Source organism: Syzygium oleosum, unplaced genomic scaffold, assembly GCF_021117445.2.
Source record: "Syzygium oleosum isolate NSW1041296 unplaced genomic scaffold, Sole_v2.1 Sole_v2.01, whole genome shotgun sequence".
Lineage (NCBI taxonomy): Eukaryota > Viridiplantae > Streptophyta > Magnoliopsida > Myrtales > Myrtaceae > Syzygium > Syzygium oleosum.
The window spans coordinates 8,787,239-8,800,774 of NW_026607485.1; the positions used below are offsets into that span (position 1 = coordinate 8,787,239).

At 42.1% G+C, this 13,536-nt stretch overlaps 1 protein-coding gene and 1 pseudogene across 1 annotated transcript; one reads left to right on the top strand and one right to left on the bottom strand.

Moving 5' to 3' along the window:
- The first annotated feature begins 484 nt into the window (after positions 1 to 484).
- LOC115666868 (uncharacterized) lies at positions 485 to 8,479 on the top strand. Its single transcript, XM_056319068.1, has 6 exons — positions 485 to 689; positions 1,333 to 1,494; positions 7,416 to 7,499; positions 7,677 to 7,802; positions 7,994 to 8,083; positions 8,219 to 8,479. The coding sequence occupies exons 1-6, from the start codon at positions 575 to 577 to the stop codon at positions 8,299 to 8,301; spliced, it is 660 nt and encodes a 219-aa protein (XP_056175043.1). The 5' UTR covers positions 485 to 574; the 3' UTR covers positions 8,302 to 8,479.
- Positions 8,480 to 10,181: 1,702 nt separating this feature from the next.
- On the bottom strand, positions 10,182 to 13,112 carry LOC115666867 (protein LIFEGUARD 4-like; annotated as a pseudogene).
- Between the last annotated feature and the right edge of the window lie 424 nt (positions 13,113 to 13,536).

Below are 13,536 nucleotides of genomic sequence, written 5' to 3' on the forward strand. Positions count from 1 at the left end.
CAAGAACAATATCAAACATTTTCATAAAATCTAACGATTAAATTGAATATGTATCAAAAGTTTATGGACCACATTAAACAAATTAAAAGTACATTAATAATATTGCATATTAAGTTAAAATTAAGGGATCACGTTAAACAAAATAAAAGTTCGGGAACAATATTACACATTAAATCAAAATTCAGTAACCATTTATGTCATTTTCCTTTAGTATAAAAAGTTTTTCTTTCTTTCTTCCTCTTCTATTTTTTTTTTCTTCTTCTTCCTACTTTTCTTCAAAAACCTTGGAGAAAGCTATTCGCCAATGCTATTGAACTCGAGTGGGGATGATATTGAGATCAACACCACAATTCAATGAGATTTTGCAGTAGAGGATCTCTGCTCTACCTCAACTCTGAACTGTCCTGACCAGCAATTAATACTGTGCAAGCATCGTAGGTGAGCTAAATTGACATTTGGGGTCCCTGAGTCCCAACCGACCCTATACTCCTAAGACACCTTTCACTTGACAAAATCAAACTCAAATATCAGAAATCTCTGTGTCTCTCCTCCTGTCCTCCTCCTCCTCCAAGGCATGGCCACTTCGCTCGCCATCCTCTGTCGCGTCCTCGCCATACTCTTTGTTCTCGTGACCCCCACAACGAGCGACCTTTTGTCTCCCCTAACTCCTTTTCTCCCTCCTTTACAAGGTATTCGTTAGATATGTTGTGTTTTTCTGTTCGTTTTCAGATTCTGTGCTGATGGGTGTCTTCCTTTGTCCTTTATTTTCTTGCTGTATATTTTCTTTTTGCTAAATGCATATCCATTTTGCGTTGTGGGCTTCTTGTTTTCAGACGACGTGTGCAAAGAAGTGGCATGCGGGAGAGGGAAATGCAAGCCTTTAGTGAATGACTCCGCCATCTTCTTGTACGAATGCGAGTGCGATCCTGGTTGGAGAAAATCCCCTCCTCGTGGCACGGAGCCTCTAAAGTTCCTTCCTTGTACGCTTCCAAACTGTAAGTTCAGGTTCTCTCTCTGGTTTTTTCTTCGCAACCGTTAGGTTGATTAGGCCTTGTAGTATTTCTTCTGATTTGGGTGGCAAAAAGAGGTGATTTTTAGGATGATGGAGGATAGAAAAGCAATGCCTTTGTTTGATAGGATGTAATGACCTTTTGTCTCCCCTAACTCCTTTTCTCACTCCTTTACATGGTATTCGTTAGATATGTTGTGTTTTTCTGTTCGTTTTCAGATTCTGTGCTGATGGGTGTCTTCCTTTGTCCTTTATTTTCTTGCTGTATATTTTCTTTTTGCTAAATGCATATCCATTTTGCGTTGTGGGCTTCTTGTTTTCAGACGACGTGTGCAAAGAAGTGGCATGCGGGAGAGGGAAATGCAAGCCTTTAGTGAATGACTCCGCCATCTTCTTGTACGAATGCGAGTGCGATCCTGGTTGGAGAAAATCCCCTCGTCGTGGCACGGAGCCTCTAAAGTTCCTTCCTTGTACGCTTCCAAACTGTAAGTTCAGGTTCTCTCTCTAGTTTTTTCTTCGCAACCGTTAGGTTGATTAGGCCTTGTAGTATTTCTTCTGATTTGGGTGGCAAAAAGAGGTGATTTTTAGGATGATGGAGGATAGAAAAGCAATGCCTTTGTTTGATAGGATGTAATGCTTTTTGCTGGTAAAATCGAAGTGAACCTACTTCGATGGGATTTGCTCTCAGCCATAGTAATCGTAATAAACCAACTCCTTTAAAAAAAAAGTAAAAATGAAATAAAGAAGAACATTTCTGAACGAGTGGTTATTAGGTTTCGAATCCTCCTATGTCCATTGGAACTAGCTCCATTGATTGAAGTTGGGAATGCATGAGATTGACAATATTCACCTGTTCATTTGCCATTAACTCTTTGCTTAATCTGTTCTCGATGCAATTGGGTTAGGTTTACACAACATGACCAAGTTATTAATGATACCCATATGTTATTTTCTTTCTCTTGGTCAAACCCAGTTTTAGTAAATTGTAGTCCCCCCAACTTCATGTGCTTTTTTCTAGGTAGCCTAGCTGCCAGTTTCAAAAAAGCTTTTAACTAGATCCTCCAATCTTTTTTTTTTTTGGTAAGGTAGATCCTCCAATCTTTAATCTGTATAAAAAGTAATATTTATCATTAAAAAAATGAATTTGAAATTTCCAACTCTTGATCCTATGTTTATAGATAACTCTTGATTTTTAATGTCCTAAGGAAATTAATCAGCAAGGTTCAAAAGTTTCACTATAGTACATTGACCGTTTGACATAATAGTAATTGCAAGAAATTGAAATGAAACTGGACATAAAAGGTTCAAGCCCGTCAGTGTCTTGAGTTAGGTAGCTGAAGTGAACAATATAGCCTGAATTTGTAGCTCATGCTTTAGCTTAATAGCACGTGTTCTCCGCCTGTTTAGGGATTTGCAGGCTACACGACCTTCAACAGTGTGGTTGTTGAAATGTATTGTTAATATAATTCAGTTTGGAAATGTAAGTTTGAAATTTGAAAACCCTTCGATGCTCTAGCTAACTTTAGCCCCAGCGGTGTGTCCATATGATGGCATTACAATAATCACTAGAGAAGAGCGTTGCCTGATCTGCCGTACCAACGAACCCTAAATTTCGCTTTCGAAATTCTAAGTATATGTTTGTTTTATGTCATGTTTATGTTACGTTTATAACTGTGGTAAGAATTAGCAATTTGCGCATGTAGTGTCTTGTAATTCATCAACTCCATTAAATGCAATCGGAGTAATTATTCCAGTAAAAATGAAAACGCCAGCCTCAATTAGGAAAGCTAGTGACAGCTTTATGTGTGTACAGAAGAGTCATTTCGTTATATGATGTTTGGTGGGATTTCATCAGTCACTACACGATTTGCTTTCGTTAATTCGCTATCAAGATTAATTTTGAAAATTGTATACTGAAGTGTGTGGAATTTACACACCCAAAATTACCTGGTTAGCAATTTCGATCAAGCATTCGAAAATAATAATCAATTGCATCCTGATATTCTGAAGAGGTTGTTTCGATCTCAAAACCAAGAGAGAAACGCTTCCCATTTATCATTACCATTATTGTTATTACTATTTATCATTATTATTGTTATTATTATTGTTATTGTTGTTATTATTATTATTATTATTATTCAACTTTCTAATTTGAATGTAGAACCAAGTTCTTCTCGAGACTTTAACTTCTAGTAGTCGACTTTCAGTGTTAATTCATGAAAACCAACGAAGGTAACATTCGACAAACACAGGGAAAATTACCAAAAAAATCATAAACCTATTGTACGGATGCCAATTCAGTTCTAAACTTTTCAATTTGACTAATTTAGTCCGGAATCTTTTGAGAATTTACCAATGGGTGATGTGGATGCTAACCATGCTACATAGCATGGTCAGCACTAATGTGGACAATAATTTTATTTTTTTAAAAAAAATTCTGAATTTTTATTTATTTATTTATTTGGTGTGGACGGTGAGGATCGCTGGAGCTCGTCGGCCAATGGGCCAGCCAAGCCTCACAATGGCCTCGCCGGCCCAAGCGAGGCCAACCTCGCTATGACCTTACTTGCAGCGCCCCAATTTGGGCATGGCAGCCTTGCCCAGTGCTGGCGAGCATTGCCAGGCAAGCTCGTCCTTCCTTCAATAGTTGATTGAAGCATTTAAGATTTTTGGATGCTTTCAAAAACCAATCCAAGAGTTTGCCTGATTCAATCCTAGATTTGGTGAACTTGTTGATCTTTAAACTCTCTAGGTGTGAGAAGCTCATCATATTTTCAAGAGATTTGAGGAAATCGGTCAATCTTAGACATCTTTTAATTGATGGGTGGGACTCGTTGAACCACATGCCGCTTGAATTGAACCACTCGTCTTTGCTTCAAATCTTATCTCATTCACCATACACAAGATGGACCATAAAGGACCTAGTGGTGCGGGGAGAGTAAATGAACAAGGTGGGTTATACAGATTGGTTGGGTCTATTACTCGTGGAAAGTTGGAGTTCATTCAATTGACACTGAACAAAAATCGCATGAGGGAAAAACGTCTCAATTCCTTGAAGTTGAAGTAGTCGAGGGAGCAGCAAGATAGACAAGTGAGAGCAATATATTGATCTTGTGGGAGAATCTCATACCACACTCAAATCTAGCCTTGTTGAATATGTTCACTCATAATGATAGGAGTTTGCTAAGCTAGCTATTATATATTAGGAATTTTGATGTTCTCAAACTCTACGAATGTAAAGGATGGAAGTACTTGCCACCCTTGAGTGAACTCCCTTCCCTAAGAACGTTGACTCTTGAGGGCTTGCATGTATTGGAGTCCATTTAAAAGATTAATGACGGGTGCTCTAATATTGTACGCCCCTTCTTCCCACTTCTAGAGAGATTGTTCCTCTTTGGCCATAGGAATCTTTTAAAGGATGATGGGGAAGAAAGCAACTAGTGAGAACATATCAGGATAAAGGCATGCATGCATGCTGCATACATACATACATACATGCATGCATGCATGCATGCATGCATACATACGTAAGTACGTACGTACGTACACACACATACATACATATTAAAGTGCATTCATGCATACTGGTCGATGATTCTAATCTGCTCCCACCCGTTACCTTCTTCCCCACCATCCTTTAAGGTTCCCAAGGCCAAAGAGGAACAGTCTCTCCAAAAATGGGAAGAATGGGCGAGCAGTGTTAGATTATTCCCTATCACTTATCTCTTGAAAGAATTACATCAAATGCAAGCCTTCGAGAGTCAACATTATGGGAAGGGAGTTCACTCATGGTAGCATGTATCTCTATCCTTTGCATGCATGGAGTATGAGGACAACAAGATTCCTGATGGAAGAAAGCTAGCTTGGTGGACTCCTACCCATACAAGCGAATATGTTCAAACAGGCCAAATTTGGATGTGGTCTGAGGTTCTCCCACAAGATCAATTCATCAGTTTTGTTTTTATCATCTTGCTCCCTCAACCAATTCAATTTCAAGAACGGATATGTTTTTCTCTCAAGTGATATTTGTTTAGGGATAGTTGAAGGAACTATAACTTTGTAAGGGTAAAGGATCCGGTCAATCTATTTAACCCATCCAGTTCATCCACTCTCCTCATGCCATCAGGTGCTACATGGTCCATCTTTTGTTTGATGAATTGGGGGGAAGAACAGCAGAAGTGCCAAAAGTTGTGTACGGAGCTCACTTTGGTGTCAAAAGTTTCAAACGGATCACTTAAGTGCCAAAAATTGTGAAAAACGATCACTTAAGTGCCACATTGCCGGAAATCTGACGTGGCATTTTTTTATTAATTTCTCAAGCTGATGTGGCTCGCCGGAGGCTGATGTAGCTCGCCGAAGGCTGATGTGGCATTTCTTTTCTTTTTTTTTCCTTTTCTTTCTTCTTATTTCCGATGGCCGGCCTCGCTGGGCGTCGCCTTCCTCCGGGCGAGGGCCGGCGAGGCCTCCGTGGCCTCGCCGGCCTCGCCCGGAGGAAGGCAACGCCTCGCCGAGGCCGCCGTGGCCTTGGCGTGGGCTCGCCTCGCCAGATCCGGCGAGGCCGGCCTCGCCGAGGCCACGGTGGCCTCGCCGGGCCTCGCCCGGAGGAAGGCGACGCCTCGGTGAGGCCGCCGTGGCCTTGGCGAGGGCTTGCCTCGCCGGATCCGGCGAGGCCGGCCCTTGCCGAGGCCACGGCGGCCTCGCCCGAAGGAAGGCGACGCCTCGGCGAGGCCGCCGTGGCCTTGGCGAGGGCTCACCTCGCCAGATCCGGCGAGGTCGGCCCTCGCCGAGGCCACGACTGCCTCGCCGGGCCTCGCCCGGTGGAAGGTAACGCCCGGCGAGGCCGGCCCTGGCCGGTGGCTGGCCTCCGGCCACCGGCCATGGTAGAAGAAGAAAGAAAAGAAAAAAGAAAAAAATCAGAAAAAAAATATTTAAAAAATTGAATTATACACGTGGAAATGCCACATGTCATTAAAATTTAAATATAAAAGCCACGTATTAAATTTGGTCAGAATTTCTCGCCGTTGGCACTTAAGTGATCGTTTTTTCTCCGATTTGGCACTTAAGTGATCGCCGGCGTAAACTTTTGGCACTTAAGTTATCCGTTTGACACTTTTGGCACCAAAGTGAGCTCCGTACACAACTTTTGGCACTTTTGCTGTTCTTCTCCCGATGAATTGGGATAAAGTCTGAAATGAAGACAAGTAGATCAACCAGCATGGCATGTGGCTCAATGAGTCATACTAATCAATCAACAGGTGTCTACGGTTGATGAATTTCCTCAAATCTCTTGGAAGTGTGGTAAGCTTCTCACATCCATAGATTTTAATGGTTAGCAAGTTCATCAAATCCGTGATCAAATTCGACAAACTCTTGATGGATATATTCTTAGAGACATCAAGACATCTTAGTGCTTCAATGGAGTACTCTCCAAGGAAAGAAAGATACAAAAATCTGCATAGCTTAACACTAACATTCGAAAATGCCTACACTTGGAGAAAACCCCACAGTATTCATTTGGAGAATAGTCTTGTTCAAATATCCTCCACCTTTTCAAACACAAATATTCGTATATTGGTCGTTTCAATTGAAGAGGTTACTTCCTGTATCGAGGAGGATTGTGAAGCAAATGATGCATATTGAATTCCTCCACCAATGCTACCTTCATTGAGATTGACCATCTTGCACCCAACTCCTGCGATTTTCAAGGCAAGATCATGCATGAGATCGTGCATCTGGAGACATTTTTGTTACGCACATAAGAGTTTATACTTCATTTTTTTTCATTTTGTATCAATAAAATTTAAAAAATCGAGCACTAAATAGGAACCTTGTGTTGTACTTTCATGTACTGGTCAAATAATTGCATTTAACAAGTATGTATGTATGCATATGCATGCGTACATATGTATGTATAGTTATATCCGTAGTCATATGTGTGTATGTTGTATGTATGTATGCGTGCATGCATGTATATGTATGCATATATGCATATGGATGTATGGTCGTACGCAATGTACACATTTACATGCATGTATGTATGGTCATGCATATGGATTATGTATGCATACATGCATGCATGTGTGCACATCTATGTGTGTGTGGGTATGTATGTATGCATGTGTGTGTATGCAGGCATGCATTACACACATGCATATATAGATGTATGGATATATGAATGTATGCATGAATGTATAAATTGTTAATGGATTAAGGTTCTACTCAAGTCGTGATAATCGAACGAGTCATGCTTGGGTTTCGACCTTAACCAACGATACATCTCTAAGTTTTACATGGATTTAGGATGATTTTCGAAAATAAATCGCCGTCCCGACCTCTCTCTAGCCTAGACAATCACACAAAAAGACTTGATGCTTATAATTCCTTGATTCATTTCGTGCGCTCGCAGGTACGATCGATTCCTCTTGCAAAAGAGCTTCCTCTCCAGCTCAAGAGAAAGCAAGTGGAGCCAGACATCCTTCAATACTTAATCGTAATCGACTTCACTCTCTGTCAACTCTTTACATTCTACTTATTAAGCTAGACTTGTACATTTCTTATAGCGAGGCAAGGAAATAATCTCAATCTCCCAATCCTTCAATTTGATTCTGATATATGATCATATGTTAATGATGTTCTTATTCCCCATGTTGCTTTGAGGTTTCCACAGCCTGCATGTGGGTCGATTGCGGAGGTGGGTCGTGCAAGCAAACATCACAATATTCATACACTTGCGCCTGTGAAGAGGGTTATAGCAATCTGCTCAACGTCTCGGCCTTGCCTTGTTTTAAAGAATGTAAGACCCTCGAATTCCATGTTTTTTTCTGCAGTAAAATGTTCCATTAGTCAAAACGCGCGCTTACGGGATTTAGGTCACCGGAACGAGAGGGCATAGGGCTCAATCGATCAGGTTAGTAAAGGAACATCATATGTAGCGACAATATTTTTTTGAGACGTTTTGTTTTCGTTCTTCCTTTGATTTTGAAGGTTCGTTTGGAATGGATTGCTTAAACCGAGGGATTCCTTTTGCAAATGAATCTTCACCACCGGATTCGGGAGACATTGATGTGAGCAAAGGTAAGTAAGTTCATGTCACCAGCTAGGGTTGCAGTTTGGTCCCTTTTCAATTATGTCCCTGCCTATATAGAGAAATCAATTAATGCCCATAACATATGGTGATTAAATCAACTTGTTTTTGTTATCTTCTTGCAGCTCATTCGCTTCTACGAGGGAAATCGTTGTGGCTGGTCCTTTGGGCTATTCTTCTGGGAATGCTTGAGCTTCAGATGAATTAGGGCCCTCTTGTTGATACTCCAGCTCGAGACTATGCTATTAAATATGAATTATCGCGCTTTCAATTGCTAAAGTATATGACCATGCATTAGTTTTTGGTTGATTCTTGGATGCGAAAACATATCAAACACGCAACGAAAAGAGGAGTAATTGATTTTACTGAGATTTTTGGTCCGTAAATGGTTTTCTGTTGACTGATCATTTTTAGCGAACCAAATATGTGAAAGTTCAGAAAACTAATTTGCGGAAAATGCTTTCATTCAAATACATCCACCCTAAATAATGTGTTGCTTGGTGTTATAGCAATGGTCTCGATGGCTGCCAAGCGACCAATGATAACAAGCTTTCGAAAATTAATGGAGAAGCTAGGAGGTCACATGTAAAGTGTCAATGGCATAGATATTACCTCAGACCTGTTCATACAAAATCACAGATCACAGTTGCTTACAAAACTATATTCATGTCCCTATCACCATTCAAAAGCTTCAGCCCTTGTCAGTTTCTTCAACTAAGACCCAATTCATCATTCACAAACATGCTGAGAGGTTGTTTTGGCCGTCGTCCGGTAAACAATTGAGACGCCGAAAGAGGAGGTGTTCATAATATGAAGATACAATCAAACCGAACCCCATATGTACTCATCATAGCCGAAGCGCTTGATCAAGTCATTGGCACCATATATGACGTAGCTTTTAGTGAACAACAGACGCGTGCTCGCATCTATATATAACCAACTGCAAAAGTTCTAAGCATAAATACAATAAGATATTAATGTACCGTCATTAAATATCAAGACTTATTTGAGATGGTAAGAAATACTTATCCCATGTATTTTGATATTAATAACCTAATTTTTTGAGATCCACGATGATCCTTATTCACCGAAGTGCGAGCATGCAACTATATGACTAACTGACCAAGTCAAATCCTCACTATATGTTATTTTTCTTGTTCGTTCTTTCGGAGTAATCAAACAAGCAGATATCTAGAAGGAGATTATCATGCTGGAAGCATCGTCCGACGATTGCAAGGGGGCCAAACAGATGCCTCCCATAACAAGTTAAGCTTTAGTGGCAAGAAAAATCATAATGTTATTACATGTTGTGCCTCAGAATTATGATTTCCAAGCAAGCACAGAGTTTCCACAGCGGCTGATTGTTGAGAACTCTAAGGGCTCTTCGCTTAATTTTGGGGATTCTAATGATGTCTTTTAACTGAACAAAGACTGATATAGAAACTTGATATACAAAGTTGTTGTAAACAGATGCGGAAGAACAAACACAGAACACAGGGATTTACGTGGTTCGATCACAACGTGATCTACGTCCACGGGCGAGGCAAGACAAAATTCCACTATAATCAAAGAGAGTACAGTTTTCAGAAGTCGAAAACAACGACAAAAGCTCACGGCTCACAAAACTCTCCGGAAACAAAATTCTCTCTATATCAATGAGAAAACCTAGCCGCAGTATAAATAGTGCTCCCAAAAAATTTCCTCGGGGGCATAGCCCCCGAACCCCCTGAGACATTTGTTCGCTTGCTATGAGTTGGGCCTATCGGCCCAACTCTCCACGTCGCGAACTAAATCTCAATTTTCGGGTCGCACAAAAATATGTCGGGTCGGATGTTAAACCGGACCGAGAACATAAAATTCAAGACATATTTAACAACAGTGATAGATAGGTTCTTGTTAATTTGAGTATGTCTGGTTTATTTGCTCGACAGTCAATGCCTACCGAGCGACCGCTAATAACATGCGTACGATGGATTAATGAAGAAGCTAAGAGTTCACATGTAAAGTGCGAGAGGCATATATACCACCTCAATCTAGTTCATTCTGGATCATTCACATATCTTACATTACACAATCACAGATCAAAGCTGCTTGCAAAACTTTATTCGTGCCCATATCATGATTCGAAAACCATAGCTCTTGTCAGTTTATTCAAACAAGACAAAATCACCATTCACACAAATCAAGGGTAAGGGCATGCCGAACGGTTTTTCTAGCTATCAGCCGCTTCGAAAATATCGAGAAGGTTAAGGAAGAGGTTGATGATATCAAGATAAATTGAAAGTGCAGCCCATATGTACTCGTCGTAGCTGAAGTGCTTGATCAAGATATTGGTGTCGTATACGATGAAAGCGGCAAATATGATCGATCCCAAGCAGCCAAATATCATCGTGGATAACTTCCCCAGAGGAAAGAAGATCTGTTCATCAAACATAGTCCACAACGTGAGAATTTTAGCAGAATAGGACAGAGAGCAACCAGAAAAGGAGGTATGGAAAGGAATGAAGGATGTTTCTTAAGTACCTGAATTACAGCGAAAAGAATTATCACCAGGAGGGAAGCGAACAAAAAGGGTCCAAGAAAACTGAAATCATGGCCTTCTTTTACAGCCCAGAACGTGTACGAAGTAAGCTCGACAACGACGAAACTCATCAAAATTGCCGCCTCCAAAATGATCTTTCTGTTGAAGAAATGGGACTCAAGATTAGACATAGACACAAAAGAAGTAACTAGTAATTGATCCGTAGGGCTTAATGAGCTGTTAAAATATATGATAGAACTTAAGCAGAGAACTTGCATGTCCACAAACTGGTTATGGAAATGCGGTTCACACCAATATACACATACATAAAGGTATATTTCAATGTTCCATTTGGAACTTGATCATTACCTACCAACAATATTTACCAGCTAATCCAACCATTTTAACGTCAAGTGGTCTGTCGACATTTGTGTTGCACGAACCGGTCATCTTCACAGTTTACAGTAATTAATTCTCTTTCCATCCCCACTGAGGGCATCATGAGTTAGACAATCTAATTACAGAATATTCATTAAGAACAGTTGACCAAACATCAAAACGCTTTTGATGTAAGTCAACATATTATCATTTTTCAATTAAGAAAATTTACATTGGCAAAGCACGTGCCAACTCTCCGAGCATAGTAAAAACCCTCATCGAATTGAATTATTCTGTGAGCTCAAGGTCACCAAACGTATCGGCCGAGATAACCACACAAAACTGGTCCTCTTTCAGAGTAGTAAGACCAACACTTCATGACTACACTAACAAGAACTTGTTCAGTGCCACGGTTGGACTTCAAAAATGCAGAAACGAATTGATAAGTCCAACGGCATTAGCTGCCACATGAGATCTGATCCATACTCCTTTCTCATTTATATAAAGATCCCAAAGCTATCAGACAAGCCACGCATTGTATCCTATGCATAGGAAGTTACGAATGGTAAGAGAAAAGAGAGTCCCGAAACAAAAAAGGGGACTGTGTTTCTACACATTTGCCATCACCGGGGAAGAGTAATGACACAAATTAAAGAAAGCATAAAACAATTGAAGACAAACTTGCCAGGAAATTTACTGTAATTCTGGTTTAGTTTTCAGAAAAAAGCCAAAAGATGAACTCTCCCAAAACAACAAACAAACATGGAATGCAACGTCAGGAACGCAAAATGACATGGCTTAGATGGTATTTTTTTCCTCGGCATGTCATCATTAGCGTTGTCGGAACGACATGGTATTCTTGCCGCAAGTTCCACGACCTCACTGGTCGAACCCAATATTCCCGGGAAAAAAATCAAGATAATCGGATGAAAAAAGTGGGCCTAATTCCAAAAAAAACCCCAAACTTTACACTTTGTCCCAATTATACCCTGAACTTTTTTTTGTCTCAAGAAAAACCTCAAACTTTTCTCCGAGTCCCAAATCTACCCTACCGTTATAACTCCGTCCAATTAACGTCAGAAAAAAAAAAAAAAAAAAACAGAACCAGCAGCTGCGGCGTGGCCAAGCCTTCGCCGGTGGCCGCCGCCACAGCCGCCGGGAAGGAGCGGCGGCCCTCGCCTGGGCCTTCCCGAAGGCCGGCGACCCTCGCCAGCCCCGAGCGAGTCGCCGGCGAGGGCCCGCAGCCCCGATCCGGGGAGGGCGGCCTTCCCAAGGCCGGCGACCCTCGCCGGCCCCGGGCGAGTCGCCGTCGAGGGCCCGCAGCCCCGATCTCGGGGAGGGCGCGACCCTCGCCCCGGATCGGGGCTGCAGCCCTCGCCGGCGACTCGCCCGGGCCGGCGAGGGTCGCCGGCCTTCGAGAAGGCCCAGGCGAGGGCCGCCGCTCCTTCCCGGCGGCTGTGGCGGCGGCCACCGGCGAAGGCTTGGCCACGCCGCAGCTGCTGGTTCTGTTTTTTTTTTTTTTTTTCTAACGTTAATTGGACGGAGTTATAACGGTAGTGTAGATTTGGGACTCGAAGAAAAGTTTGAGGTTTTTCTTGAGACAAAAAAAAGTTCAGGGTATAATTGGGACAAAGTGTAAAGTTTGGGGTTTTTTTTTGAATTAGGCCGAAAAAAGTGGAGGTACCTTTCGTAAAAGCGCAGGAGAGACCCAAACTGAATGCATTCGTGACCGTGAACAGCCCCAGGAGTACGAAGTTCACCGGATCTCTTTCGGTACGCGCACAACGGAAATATTACTGAAGAGTGATCACAAAGAAGAAGGATGAAACTTCACCGACAAACATCCACTGAAAAATCGAAACAGCAGTAGAAAATGAACGAACGGACAAACACACGAACGCATTATGCGGTGATGCGAAGATGTGTTTTTTACGTATGAAAGATAGGACGAGGAGGGCGATGTAGACGGCGAGCCCCAGGTAGGTCTTGGCCACGAAGTGCGACACGGGCTTCACAAGGAAGACGGTGGAGGCAACGCTGGCCGTGAGGAGGAGCTGCGCCGAGATGATAGCGTATACTTTACGTATGAAAGCCCAGCGCAGTTGCGGGCTCTTGAGCATGTTGGGTAACAACGCGGCGGCATCTCGGTCGCTCTTGACGTCACTGCTCTTGCTTTGCGTTGTCGGTCTGGCGAAGAAGACGACGAGAAGGGGGTGGGAGTGAGAAGAGCAAAGAAAGAGAATGTGGCAGCAAAGGAAATTCGAGGGATAGTTTAATGTACTCATCAGTGCCTGACCCTAAGATGTGGATCATCCAAGGCACTTCTCCTGTTTGACCCGGGTTTGAAACCAAACCTCTCCTCAGGAGAAGGTGACGGCCTGCACAAAGAGCTCCTTTTGTTCGTCGAGGAGGGCCCTCTTCCTGTTTTCGCAGGAGCTTGTCTTTCTCTGTACAGAGAACATATAATCTCGCATGAGATTGGATCAATGATCGGCATGTGTGGAAGAGACCAAGCGGCTCTAGATTCAGAGGTTACCGCTATAG

Bases quoted from the DNA above. Each gene is read 5' to 3' on its own strand.
- LOC115666868 (XM_056319068.1), top strand. From the start codon at position 575: ATGGCCACTTCGCTCGCCATCCTCTGTCGCGTCCTCGCCATACTCTTT. The intron at 7,803-7,993 runs GTAAGACCCTCG...TTGATTTTGAAG, and splicing joins CTTGCCTTGTTTTAAAGAAT to GTTCGTTTGGAATGGATTGC. The intron at 8,084-8,218 runs GTAAGTAAGTTC...ATCTTCTTGCAG, and splicing joins AGACATTGATGTGAGCAAAG to CTCATTCGCTTCTACGAGGG.